At 39.3% G+C, this 12,945-nt stretch overlaps 1 protein-coding gene across 11 annotated transcripts in view; it reads left to right on the forward strand.

Moving 5' to 3' along the window:
- Window positions 1-12,945, forward strand: part of LOC110055964 (uncharacterized) — a 29,539-nt gene continuing 16,594 nt past the window's right edge. For 2 of the 11 annotated variants that reach the window (XM_089274465.1, XM_089274467.1), the window contains exons 1-19: window positions 1-288; window positions 4,567-4,626; window positions 5,147-5,230; window positions 6,203-6,268; window positions 6,707-7,015; window positions 7,332-7,379; window positions 7,768-7,815; window positions 8,208-8,564; window positions 8,663-8,710; window positions 9,257-9,295; window positions 9,946-9,984; window positions 10,154-10,204; window positions 10,381-10,419; window positions 10,712-10,750; window positions 11,024-11,074; window positions 11,191-11,232; window positions 11,563-11,919; window positions 12,018-12,065; window positions 12,596-12,634. In XM_089274465.1, the coding sequence (XP_089130591.1) occupies window positions 231-288; window positions 4,567-4,626; window positions 5,147-5,230; window positions 6,203-6,268; window positions 6,707-7,015; window positions 7,332-7,379; window positions 7,768-7,815; window positions 8,208-8,564; window positions 8,663-8,710; window positions 9,257-9,295; window positions 9,946-9,984; window positions 10,154-10,204; window positions 10,381-10,419; window positions 10,712-10,750; window positions 11,024-11,074; window positions 11,191-11,232; window positions 11,563-11,919; window positions 12,018-12,065; window positions 12,596-12,634 (1,822 nt within the window). In that variant the 5' untranslated portion in view covers window positions 1-230. Of the gene's footprint in view, window positions 289-2,315; window positions 3,695-4,566; window positions 4,627-5,146; window positions 5,231-6,202; window positions 6,269-6,706; window positions 7,016-7,331; window positions 7,380-7,767; window positions 7,816-8,207; window positions 8,565-8,662; window positions 8,711-9,256; window positions 9,296-9,945; window positions 9,985-10,153; window positions 10,205-10,380; window positions 10,420-10,711; window positions 10,751-11,023; window positions 11,075-11,190; window positions 11,233-11,562; window positions 11,920-12,017; window positions 12,066-12,595; window positions 12,635-12,945 lie in introns of those variants that run through there. The other 9 variants (XM_089274466.1, XM_089274469.1, XM_089274468.1 and 6 more) reach the window with 9 other exon arrangements.

Consider the following 12,945-nt stretch of genomic DNA (forward strand, 5'->3'; position numbering starts at 1 on the left):
TTTCTTTTACAGAGCGTGACATCACGCCGGAAGTAGCCATTTGGCCATTTAGGGTCATAACGCGTATCGTATATCCGATAAAGCTGATATATACCTTCCATTACAGCAACAAACCATTGACATGTTTTTAGTTCCGATTGCCATCCATGTAATGTAACTCGCTTCAAGGCCAAGACCACATTCATAACCCTACAAATCGCGCCACTTTTTTCTCGTCTGGTGAAGATAAGATGCGTGTTCAAATTTTCATTCTTCTGCTGTCACTTCGTTGTTCTTTCGCTCAAGAAGGTAAGGTTTCACTGACATTTGAATTGTAGTATCTGATATTTCCTACTCTAATACTCATGTCATGCTTCAAACAAACGGTTTGCTTAGTGTGGGTCACTATCAGTATGTAATACGGTTATTATAGTCTTACCATTCCGTGCTATGGTTAGAATCATCCCTACATTTTTGGTAATATTTAACAATTCCTTCTTACCGATCCATAACTTTGTTCCTGTGACTCATTTTATAATAATTTACGAAACAAACTACGAGCAGTCCGTCCCTCTTTAAAGTTAATGCCACTGTAGCAGTTAAATCAAACCGACGCTAAAAATATTTGTGGAAGGCTCTCTGTCTTACATGCACTGATGCAGGGAAATTTCATACATTCCTCTGTTAAACTGGCCACTAATGAATTTCTCACTCAGGCCATGTAAAGTTTTAGGTGCAAAATTAATGTTTAGTGACCAGGTTAATACGTTACATTAGCATTTTAATTTCCCGCCTAAAATATAACTGAAGTCACGCACGGTGTGAGTAGTGTGGAATGACAGAGTCATGCATATGTGACAGTTTTTTGTTGTCAATTCGATAAAAGGGGTTGACAGTTTATCGTTAGTGGCTCAATGTTTTGTTTTAATTAACTCTGATACGACCGCAGATTAGGAGATTTAGCAAAATGTCCTGAGTAGAACCGATGTTGGCTCTCGTACGTGCATATTGGCATTACTCTACTCGTGAAAAAAAAAAAAAAAAAAACCAATATTGCGATAGACTGTATTGCTCTCCATCCGTGCCTGTCAGCAAAGTATCTAGAGCCTTTGATTGTCTTGATTTTGAATTTCAATTCCTTTAATGCATATTATGCTTTTGATACTCTTACAGTTACCAGCACTTGTTTACGAACAAAATAATGCGTACTGTTAATACACTTTCCTACTGTGGATCAACGGATGTTAGACGATGACTATAAAACATCAGGTTACAATCATATCGCCAACAGCCACAGATACTATGCAAAAATTGTAACAGTTTTTCAATCCCCTAACGGTCTGGGAAAAAATATTTGGAAAACTATTAAACTAAGTAGTCAGTAAGTGAGACTTTCCCTTTGAAAATTTAATGAATGAAAAGAATGAGAACTTTGGAGTTTCAAATGAATTGTACGATTTTGGTCAAATTCGAAACACTAGAAATCAAAGTTTTAAAAGTATTGATGTAACACATTTGTTTTTGTTTTTGTCTCTTTTTATTCGCAAAGAAATACAAAACATTAAGTCACCCAAATATCCATTCACTCAATCTACTGCTATCAGCTTCCTATCATAAGTCCGTTGTCGGATAAATACATTTTTTGTTTATGAACATCAATCATGAATAGAGGAACTGTACGGGGGGGGGGGGGGGGGGGGTTCCGCAAATGATCCCAGGACCGCAAATGATCCCGGACCGCAAATGATCCCGGACCGCAAATGATCCCGGACCGCAAATGATCCCGGACCGCAAATGATCCCGGACCGCAAATGATCCCGGACCGCAAATGATCCCGGACCGCAAATGATCCCGGACCGCAAATGATCCCGGACCGCAAATGATCCCGGACCGCAAATGATCCCGGACCGCAAATGATCCCGGACCGCAAATGATCCCGGACCGCAAATGATCCCGGACCGCAAATGATCCCGGACCGCAAATGATCCCGGACCGCAAATGATCCCGGACCGCAAATGATCCCGGACCGCAAATGATCCCGGACCGCAAATGATCCCCATATTGGACCGCAAATGATCCCGATCAAAAAATAAGAAATGACATGGATGGTGGGATGGTGTAAATAGGGAATTGGCGTACGTGAATGCCGATGTTTTCATTAAAGCCATCTTATAATTATAATGGCTTACAACTTGCTTTTTTTTCATACTTTCGACTAAATTTTGTCGCTAACTACGATGTTATGAATATCACCACTCAATCATCAAAACACGACTTGGCTTGCATTTCTTTACAATTCTCAGTAAAATTATGATCAATGCAGCATACGCTACATATCCTCCTTTGTTAAACATTGATAATTCGGTGTTATAGTTAAATCACATTTTATCAGCCATTAGCGCCACTCGTCTAAAGTTTTAAACTAAAATCTAACCATGAAGCAACTATTAATGAAGACGCTGCACCTGAGTAGACCTACAAGCCTACAACGCCGGCTACAACGCTTCATTACTCTGTAAAACACCTAGTGGTCCCCAGGTAGCACTGGAAATTTGAACAAATTTGTTTTGTAATTTTTCCTTGGTCGTATTTTGGCTTTAATTCCTCGGAAATGACTACTTGAGTATTCTAAGAAACCAAAATTCCAAGCTATAATTATGAACTTCAGCTTCATGACCACGCAAGGCCAAGGCTTGCTCTTCGTTTTGACAACAAGAAGATCTGTTAGATCTTATAACCGCGCTTTTAAAATTTAACTGTTTTCTTAGTGCTACAGTCGCAACGCAGTGCATATTCCAAAGCAATCTTTGATGATTCATTGATTACTGTAGACATCACAGCACTTGATCAACATAAACTCTATTATCGCACCATCAGTCGTAGCCGTTGTGACATCTCCGATGACGTAATAGTCTTAATCTGGAACTTTCTTCGGGATATGTATGGGCATGAAGATACGAACACTATTACAAACCGCTTTCTTTCTTTAAAGTCACGATTAAATTTAATTGTTTTTTTCCCTTGAGTTAAGGGTTAGCAAAGAAGTCACACGAGTCACATAATTCAAGAATTGCGTTATCTACGGCTATCTTTAGTACGGTGGTTATTTCCCTATCAATGACGTAATCTTTGCACGTTCTGACACGTTCTTTGCTTGGGTTCCAAACATTTAATTTTCTTTCCGATCTATGAACTCGCTGCGATGAAACAGTCAAAGGATTTACTTCATTTGCCTAAAACCGCAAGAAATACTCGCAAAATTACAAATAAATTAATCATCGTCGCTTCTGCCGAAATAAACTTGCAAAGTAAACACGATCTTATTTGTCACGTAGCGAAAGTGAAAGCTGCAACGTCAGCGCATTCCATGGCTGACGTAATACCTTTTTTCAGCGTATTTATTATTCCCTTTAAATCCAACGTTTTGATAAAGCGAAAAGAAAATATATTTTACCCACAAAAAAGAAAACAATATCCGTAAAATTGTTCGTGTGTTTATGTTTTAACAGCTTCTGGCGGAAAAACATCACACGTTGCGTGACTCAAAGTTTGGCCGAGCGGAGGTCTGCGTCTGGTCACCGACAAAAAAAATACAAAAAAAAATAATAAACCACGGGTAAACCTAGAACCGCGCTCGGCCCATGGCCGCGCGGTTAATTAGCTGTTTGATAGATGTTTGATACTATCGCCACCGGGATTTCGAGAATGTTTACAAGTATGTATTTTTGTAAGACTTCTAATTCAATAGATCGTCTTCACGTGACGTGTTTTTATCCTCATCAGGCATAAGAGGCGGTATACCTATATCTGTTTACAATTAGCGTGCTTCGTTTGGAAACCAGAGCATTTTGAATTTCAGGGTTATGGAGGTTGCGTGACTCAAGGCTACGATCGAGTTTGTTGAATATACTTATCTCATGATTTTGAGCCTTTTTAGAAGTTAGAACATTAGAAAAAGGGCTTATGTTATTGCTTGTTTGTTTAGTACTGATAATCAGTCGCCTAGAAAGCCAAAATAAGTTCCAGATTTTAAACTATATTCCGGCCGCCATATTGGTGTACCACAGATGTACACCAACATGGCGTTTTCTTACTGGGCAGTGTAAATTTCTGGGAAACATTTACGATGAATATCTGAAGTTTGGGAAAACGCACAGGCTTAAAACTTGGAGAAGTGCCTTATTTAGTTATCTTCTATAACGTACATTACAATCTCTTAGCTTTTTCCATTGGCTGGTTTTCGATTTATTATTATTTTTTTATTGCGTGACAGCGAAAACGATCTGTACCCTTCGAAGAACAAAACAGCAACTGTGGAATATTTTTTTGTTAAATGATAACATAAGTTTTTTAGTTCATTATTTTTGTACATGTTCTCACCTTCCTCTGATATAAATCCATGCCATTCCTTATTTTTTGATCGGGATCATTTGCGGTCCAATATGGAGATCATTTCCGGTCCGGGATCATTTCCGGTCCAATTTGGGGATCATTTGCGGTCCGGGATCATTTGCGGTCCTGGGATCATTTGCGGACCCGTACAGAACAACTAAGTGACACGTTTGTGCTTCTGTATTTTTCCGATAGCGACAACTAGCGACATCAGCACACTTTTGGAATCATTGGAGGACTTTAACAACCAAGAAGGTGCCTTTCCAAAGCCCAACTGAACGTAACGGACATAGCATATTGCAACAATGCTGCACTAGCAACATCTAACATCTTGCAACATATTTCAGCATGGTGACCAAAAGAGTGCATGCAAAACAATGTTACCATTACATTAAGTGCACCTTCTTCGGCGTAAGGGGAGGATAGTAGGAAGATGGAAGTCAGCTTCCACAATGACAGGAAATATATATTCTAAGCCCACTTTATTAGTCTCTTTGAAGTTATCTGTAATAAAGGCCACGGTTTAAAATTTGGGAACTAAGTAATTGTAATCCCATTGCCATACGTCTGCGAAAGGTATAAAGCCTTGTGTAAAAGAACTATATATTTTTTTTAAGTTGAAAAGAAAGATTTGGAACACGAGTTGGCCATGGGCAGTGAGGAAAATGAAACTCTCCGACAATTTACATGCGTTCTGTTTAATTTGTATTATTTAGCCATTCACCCTGGTCCTCAAAGCCGTTGAATATAACTTTTATTGCACGTCTTCTTGTAGATATCACAGACGAGCTGGAAAGGATAGAAAATAATGAGGAACTGACGACAACTAGTGAAGACCGTGATGATACTGAGAAATATGGTGAGATACATGTATTATCCATAGAGAAATGCGCGATGTCATTTTCTGATGACTCTAAATAATAGGTTAATTTTTGGAAATTTAAGGTGACTCTGAATCCTCTCGGCAGATTTGTTTTAAACTTTGCAAAAAGGGAATTTATTTTACCAAAATAAATGATTTTATGTAGCTTGTGACCTAACTAAACCCAGTACTTGGTTGGGGCAGTTTCTGTCGTCCGGGATATAGATATCGTTAAATGTGGTCCACCATCTCTCTTGTGCAGCATACTCAGTAAGTGAAGGGAATTTTCTCTCCCTCCACACTCCATTTTCTCTATTTTCTACATTAGCTGGTGGTTTCTCCCTCACCTTTGCTGGGCTAATACTTGGTATGTTTGTAATTCCTTCTAAGCCTGCTATCAAAATAAACGGCCACACCTTGTGGCCAATATATCACACTTGGGAGTGTTGAGTTTTATTACCCAGCAAACAGAGCTCAGCCAAAGCAGCATCCATATGAATTATGCATATCATTGTTGTTTTTAAGTTTGAGGAACAAGACACGTATTAAAAGGTGGTTCTTAGCATGTTAATACACAGTAAAAAGTGTGGTTCATCGAGCCGTTTTTTATTCATAAGCACATGAAGCTAACATGAAGAGGATTTTAGCAGGTTGTGCTGTTACTATGGTGAGCAATTACGTCATCAATGAAGTTACATGCAGCTACAACTTGTTCACCAATGATTAGGCATTTGTGTGATAATCATACTCTAAAGCCACTTGATAAAGAGTGGTAGTATAGTACAATACCGCAGTAACTGCTGGAAAGTGCCAGCCACTTTAAGCAGCCCTTTACATTGTTCGAAAGGGTTATGAGACAGTCCCCGTGTTTTAGTCTTATTGAGTGCCACAGGATTGTCAGTCACTAGGTGCTCTGTGTATGCGCCCCCGTTAAATTAAGTAGTTGTTGTTCATTTCTCATTGTTTTAGGTACAATGCCTGAGGTGCAGAGAATGTTGGCATCGCTGGATGCTTCAGTGGAAGACGCTCAACAAGGTATTTTTTTATTACTACCATATATCCTCGAGGTTGAGATGGTTTAAATGAGGCCATCAATGTGAAACACATGCAAAGTAACCTAACATGAGCAAAAGCAACCGGAACCGGAAGTTTCGGTAGAATATGAGTGATATTTGTGTTGCTACAGAAGTATTAATCTTTACGCATTTTTGCCACATAATGCACTTGGAGAGAACTCAGTGCACACGATTGCAATTGTATTGCCAATTATCCTATGCATTAGTCGAAAGGTAAACATTTTTTTTTAAATTAATGAGGGCTACTTGCATTGCTTAAACTTAAAGATATAAACTGTGAAGTTTTTTTTACCTAAAGACTCTAAATTGTGGCTAGTATCACAGGCCAGTTCATGCTTCTGCTTCACCTTCACAAACGTAATTATCAGACAGAATTTTCTATTACCATTAAATTTAGATCAACAGCAAATTTCTTACGAAGAAGTTGGATGCTTCAAAGACAACCAAGTCGATCCCAGACCACTGCCGGAACTGTTAGCGGATTTAACTGGTGAGGTGGACTGGTATGATCCGAGCAAAGTCACTAGAAAATGCGCTAGACTCGCGAGTGAGAAAGGTTATACAGTGTTTGGTCTTCAGTCATTTGGACATTGTAGAAGTGGTAAAGATGCTGCAGAAACTTACAACAGCGATGGAGATTCAGCCGGCTGTTTCGGTGGCTTGGGAGGCAGAGGAGAGAACCTGGTGTTTAAGATCATACCCCAAAGTAGGTTTTTAACGTAGTTAATCAGATCCAGGAGCGCAACATTATAAAATAGTGTTCGTTTACCAGGGCCGTAACCAGAAAAAAGCATGGCTGAGGCAATATAAATGTCCATGTTCAAATTCTCTTGCTAGGTGTTCAAGGTGTTTATTTCTTTACTAACAGTGTTTTATTTAATTACTTTACTCAAAGAAAGAAAAAATAACGACACAACGACAACAAAAGAGGATTTTAAAAAAAATGACAGAATGATTTTGTGTGTGTGTTTGTTTGCTTGTCTGTTTCCATTCATTATTATTTTAAAATTCTATTTTTTCAGGCCCTCAAGTGACTGTGTCCACTATAGCAGCCACAACTTCTCCGCCTGGTAATGAGATAATTCACAAAATGCATAATAGTAGGGTTACACCCAAATATGAACTTCCACTATTTTTTACATTCCCAAGCGATTTTTGTTTCATGATAACGACCGTCTCGTCTTTTTGAACTTACTTGCAATCGTGGTCACATGATAAAGAAGTGTCTTCAGTGTCTCAATGTGTGAGGCCAATTATTCACTCTTACTTCTTTGCTTCCTAAATTAAATGTCTATCTTCAGTCTCACGCATAGAAAAGTAACCCAAACGGCGTACAGCATTACTTTCGCTGGATCAGTTCCTTCTTTCTTTCCTTTTATTGTTTTTATACATTTCTGAACGAGAGGATTGGTTTCTTCATAACTTCTTAATCATTTTCAGTTATATGTCAATTTTCAGAACCTACAACATCACTCCCGAGTACAGAGCCACCAACTATACCACCAGGTAAATTCGCAAATACATCTGAATGTGTCTGGTGTCTTTTACTGCTGAAATGAATTGAATCACCCTTGCAGTGTACAAGCAATTTAAGCCATTCCGTTCTAACCTGAACAAAAACATACGCAAAATAATATTCAAAATTTTGACTGGATTCGAAACCCATGACCTCCCAAACGTCGGTGTGTTGGTGTAGCAAGTGGCCGATGAAGCCTTGATACGTTAAGGGCAGACCAACTGCATGTTATAATAACCCGCAGGTTGATTAGATGAGTCAGTAAATACATATAAGACATTTATATGAACTGGGCTCCTAGTACCGTACCGCTATTTAGGAGAGTTATTTACCTAACATGTTCATGGCTAATTACCTCGCCTATTTTTGTTGGCACTTACAGAGTGTCAAAGTTACGTCACATTTACGGCAATCAATCGATCTGCAAACAACGACAAGCCGGGGTCACTGTGTGATGATAAATTACCACGAGGCTGGTACAGGTTCGCGGGGCCTGCTGGGAATATGATGCCGACCACATGTGTCCCGGTGAGACACTGTGGGACTCATGCTCCAGGATGGTTTAGCGGACCTCATCCTGCAGTGCACGAAGGAGCGGTTAGACGTGATGTATGTTTTCACTGGAGAAGCTGTTGTTCTTGGCGGAATTCAGTCCTAGTGCGCAACTGTGGTGCCTTCTATGTGTATTACCTTTCTCCAACAGTAACGTGCAACCTTGGCTACTGTGGAAATGGGCAAGGTATGGTATCAACAAGGTTTTGCAGTTGTTATTTCACATCACCCACGATCAAAGAATCGCTGCTAACTGTAATGATCTCATTGCATGCTATATTTCAGTGCCAACAACTCCGCCTGTTACAAGCTCTGTTACAACAACTGAGCCAGGTGAGAGGGCAACTTAGGTCGCATTCTGATTCTTCCAAATGATTTCTGTACAGTCGAACCTCTCAACAACGGCTACCTTAGGGACAAGGGAAAGTGGCCGTTGCAGAGAGGTGGCCGTTATAGGGAGGTACCCTGTAGAGGTGTTACAAGACACCTGTTGTTTTCTCGGGGATGGAACATTTTCATCTTTAAGAATTTGGAAAAAAAATACTAAGTATCGTTTAAGTATATGATAAAAAGCTGATTAAACACATTTTGTATAAAGTACCACACTTCTACAAAGATATAACACTTGAAACCTAAAGCAATATTATTTGTAGTGGCACTACGAGTAATATGCAGTAGCGACCTGACCAGAGAGCCACGACAAAAAAATGTAATCAACACCACAGATCATGACAAAAGCCAGTGAGTTTAAGAGGATAGATCATGGTTGCATTCCAACATAAAGGCGAGAAATCGTAAGTATGTCTTTCTGCACGCAGAAATAAATGGGGAGCCTGCTAACGCTATTATGATTTTATTTCTTTTCTTCTTGGTTAACAGAAACCACAACACCTGCACCAACTACTAAAACGGTAAAAGGTAAAATATAAGGTATAGAGGATACTACACGGTGGCGAGAAGATATGAATTTTTATGTTCGAGTGTCAAGAACTATGTCTCACGAGTGAGCGCAGTGAACGAGTGAGATGTTGTTCTTGCCACGAGAACATAAAATTCATATCTTCGAGCTAACGTGTAATGTTCTTTTTATTATATAGACATACTGATGACGGCGTTTTTGACGATTGTCCGAAGACTTCCGATCACTTTCCGAAGATTTCTAAAATTGTTCCGAGGGCAGACGAACTTTTCCAAACATTTTCCGAAGATTGCCGATGACGACCGAAGAAAATCCAAAGATGTTTCGATCATACACCAACAAATTTAAGTGTAGTTAAAGGGACAAAAGAAAAATGTTATCAAAAATGATATCTTCACACGTGAGGATATCATATCGTTTTTATCAATTTGTTACCACTCGGTATATCACTGACTTTTACTGTATTCTTTTCCAACCTCAACATAATTTTGCATCTAGACAATGGTAGTAATATACATAATATCCTTTCAGTCTTAACACAATCGAAACAATGTACATAACCCCCTTTGCTGAACGACGGAAGTCAGTCTTCACATGTCTTCACCAAAAAAGAAAATTAACTAACACAGCCATTCTTACTTGTTACCAGAAACCACGACACCTGCATCTACCACTGGAACGACGAAAGGTACATTATAGGCTTGTAATTCGTTCAGCCTTAGGCATCGAAACTATGCTCTTAATCTATTTTGCCTAGACTACATAACCAGTACATCGGAGCCTTACAAACTATTGTTCTTCTGTCGATCACGGAAGCTTAACTGATTTAAGTCTGCTTTGAACTCCCATTGTTACAGAACCAACGACAACCATGGCATCAACTACCACTGAAAGGTCTACAACTCCAGGTAAATTCACTATGAAGAGGAAATTATTGTTGTTTTTTTGACACTATTGACAACATTTTGATAAATCATAACATAAAGTCGAAGGATCGTTTAGTATGTCGTTCTGCATGCAGAAATAAACGGAGAGCTTGCCGATGTTATTATTTTAATTTGCTTCTTTTCTTTTTGATTATCAGAAACTACAACACCAGTACCAACTACTAAAACGACAGGAGGTAAAATATGACCTTGTATTTATATCCAACCTCAAGATAATCTCATACCTAGACAATGGTAGTAAATATAGATAATCTATTTTGTTATCTCTTAGTAGAAAAACGTCACAAAACACTGGTACCAACTACTAAATAAACAGGACGGATGATAATATAAGCTCTCGCTCCTTTCAGCCGTACGTAGCACAGTCGAAGCAATGTACGTGATGCACTTTGCTATAAGCGGATGTCTTCATTGTCTTTATAAAAAGAAATTCACTAACACGACCATTCTTACTTAATTTGTTCCTAGAAACTACAACACCTGTACCGACCACTAGAACGACGAAAGGTAAATTATAGGCTTGAAATCCGATTAGCCTTAACCATCGAAACTACGCATTTAATCTATTTTGCTTAGACTACGTAACCAGCACATCGAAGCTACCGAAATAGGGCGAGGCAGTCAAAACAGTGTATTAAGGGTATCAGTGACAAAGTCTATCGGTTATGTTTGAAGTCCTGCTGCAAATAACTATTTGATCCTTACAAACCTTCTTCTTCTGTCGATCATCGAGGCTTAACTGATTTGATTTAACTGTGGTTTCAATTCTCATTGTTACAGGACCAACAACAACCGTGGCATCAGCTACTACTGAAAGGTCTACAACTCCAGGTAAATTCGCTACGAAATGGAAATTATCATTTTGTTTTTTCCACGCTGTTGACGACATTTTAAGAGCACTGCGTAGATGTTAGGTTGAGTTGAAAAGCACTATTTTGATCTTTTAGCTCCGAGCTCAAGACCTCCACCAACACCTCCAACTGCACCAGGTACGTAAGGCATTTATCTCATCATTAATATAGCTATAATGTACTCACTGATGATGCGGACAATGTATAAACTCCAGGGATAATCCATTTTAGGTATGGAGAGAGTGTTATGTTTTTGACGGATGGTACTTTATGATCACCAGGCAGGCTAAGAGTTACTGGCTAATAATAACAGGTTATAATAACCTGCAGGTTGATTAGATGAGTCAGTAAATACATATAAGACATTTATATGAACTGGGCTCCTGGTACCGTACCGCTATTTAGGAGAGTTATTTACCTAACATATTCATGGCTAATTACCTCGCCTATTTTTGTTGGCACTTACAGAGTGTCAAAGTTACGTCACATTTACGGCAATCAATCGATCTGCAAACAACGACAAGCCGGGGTCACTGTGTGATGATAAATTACCACGAGGCTGGTACAGGTTCGCGGGGCCTGCTGGGAATATGATGCCGACCACATGTGTCCCGGTGAGACACTGTGGGACTCATGCTCCAGGATGGTTTAGCGGACCTCATCCTGCAGTGCACGAAGGAGCGGTTAGACGTGATGTATGTTTTCACTGGAGAAGCTGTTGTTCTTGGCGGAATTCAGTCCTAGTGCGCAACTGTGGTGCCTTCTATGTGTATTACCTTTCTCCAACAGTAACGTGCAACCTTGGCTACTGTGGAAATGGGCAAGGTATGGTATCAACAAGGTTTTGCAGTTGTTATTTCACATCACCCACGATCAAAGAATCGCTGCTAACTGTAATGATCTCATTGCATGCTATATTTCAGTGCCAACAACTCCGCCTGTTACAAGCTCTGTTACAACAACTGAGCCAGGTGAGAGGGCAACTTAGGTCGCATTCTGATTCTTCCAAATGATTTCTGTACAGTCAAACCTCTCAACAACGGCTACCTTAGGGACAAGGGAAAGTGGCCGTTGTAGAGAGGTGGCCGTTATGGGGAGGTACCCTGTAGAGGTGTAACATGACACCTGTTGTTTTCTCGGGGATGGAACATTTTCATCTTTAAGAATTTGGAAAAAAAATGCAAAGTATTGTTTAAGTGTATGACAAAAAGCTGATTAAACACATTTTGTATTAAGAACCACACTTCTACAAAGATATTCTACAAAGCAATATTATTTGTAGTGGCACTACGAGTAATATGCGGTAGCGACCTGACCAGAGAGCTATTACAAAAAAATGTAATCAACACCACAGATCATGACAATGAGTTTAAGAGGATAGATCATGGTTGCATTTCATCATTAAGGCGAGAAATCGTAAGTATGTCTTTCTGCACGTAGAAATAAATGGGGAGCTTGCTGAAGCTATTATAATTTTATCTCTTTTCTTCTTGGTTAACAGAAACCACAACACCTGCACCAACTACTAAAATGGTAAAAGGTAAAATATACGCTATAGAAGATATTAGACGGTGGCGAGAAGATATGAATTTTATGTTGGAGTGGCAAGAACTATATCTCACTCGTTCACTGCGCTCACTCGTGAGATGTTGTTCTTGCCACGAGAACATAAAATTCATATCTTCGAGCTAACGTGTAATGTTCTTTTTGTTATATAGACATAATGATGACGGCGTTTTTGACGATTTTCCGAAGACTTCCGATCACTTTCCGAAGATTTCCAAAATTGTTCCGAAGGCAAACGAACGTGTCCGAACATTTTCCGTAAATTTCCGAACATTTATCCGAAGA

Source organism: Orbicella faveolata, unplaced genomic scaffold (assembly GCF_042242905.1).
Source record: "Orbicella faveolata isolate gen_17 unplaced genomic scaffold, um_ofav_v1 contig_36, whole genome shotgun sequence".
Taxonomy (NCBI): Eukaryota; Metazoa; Cnidaria; class Anthozoa; order Scleractinia; family Merulinidae; genus Orbicella; species Orbicella faveolata.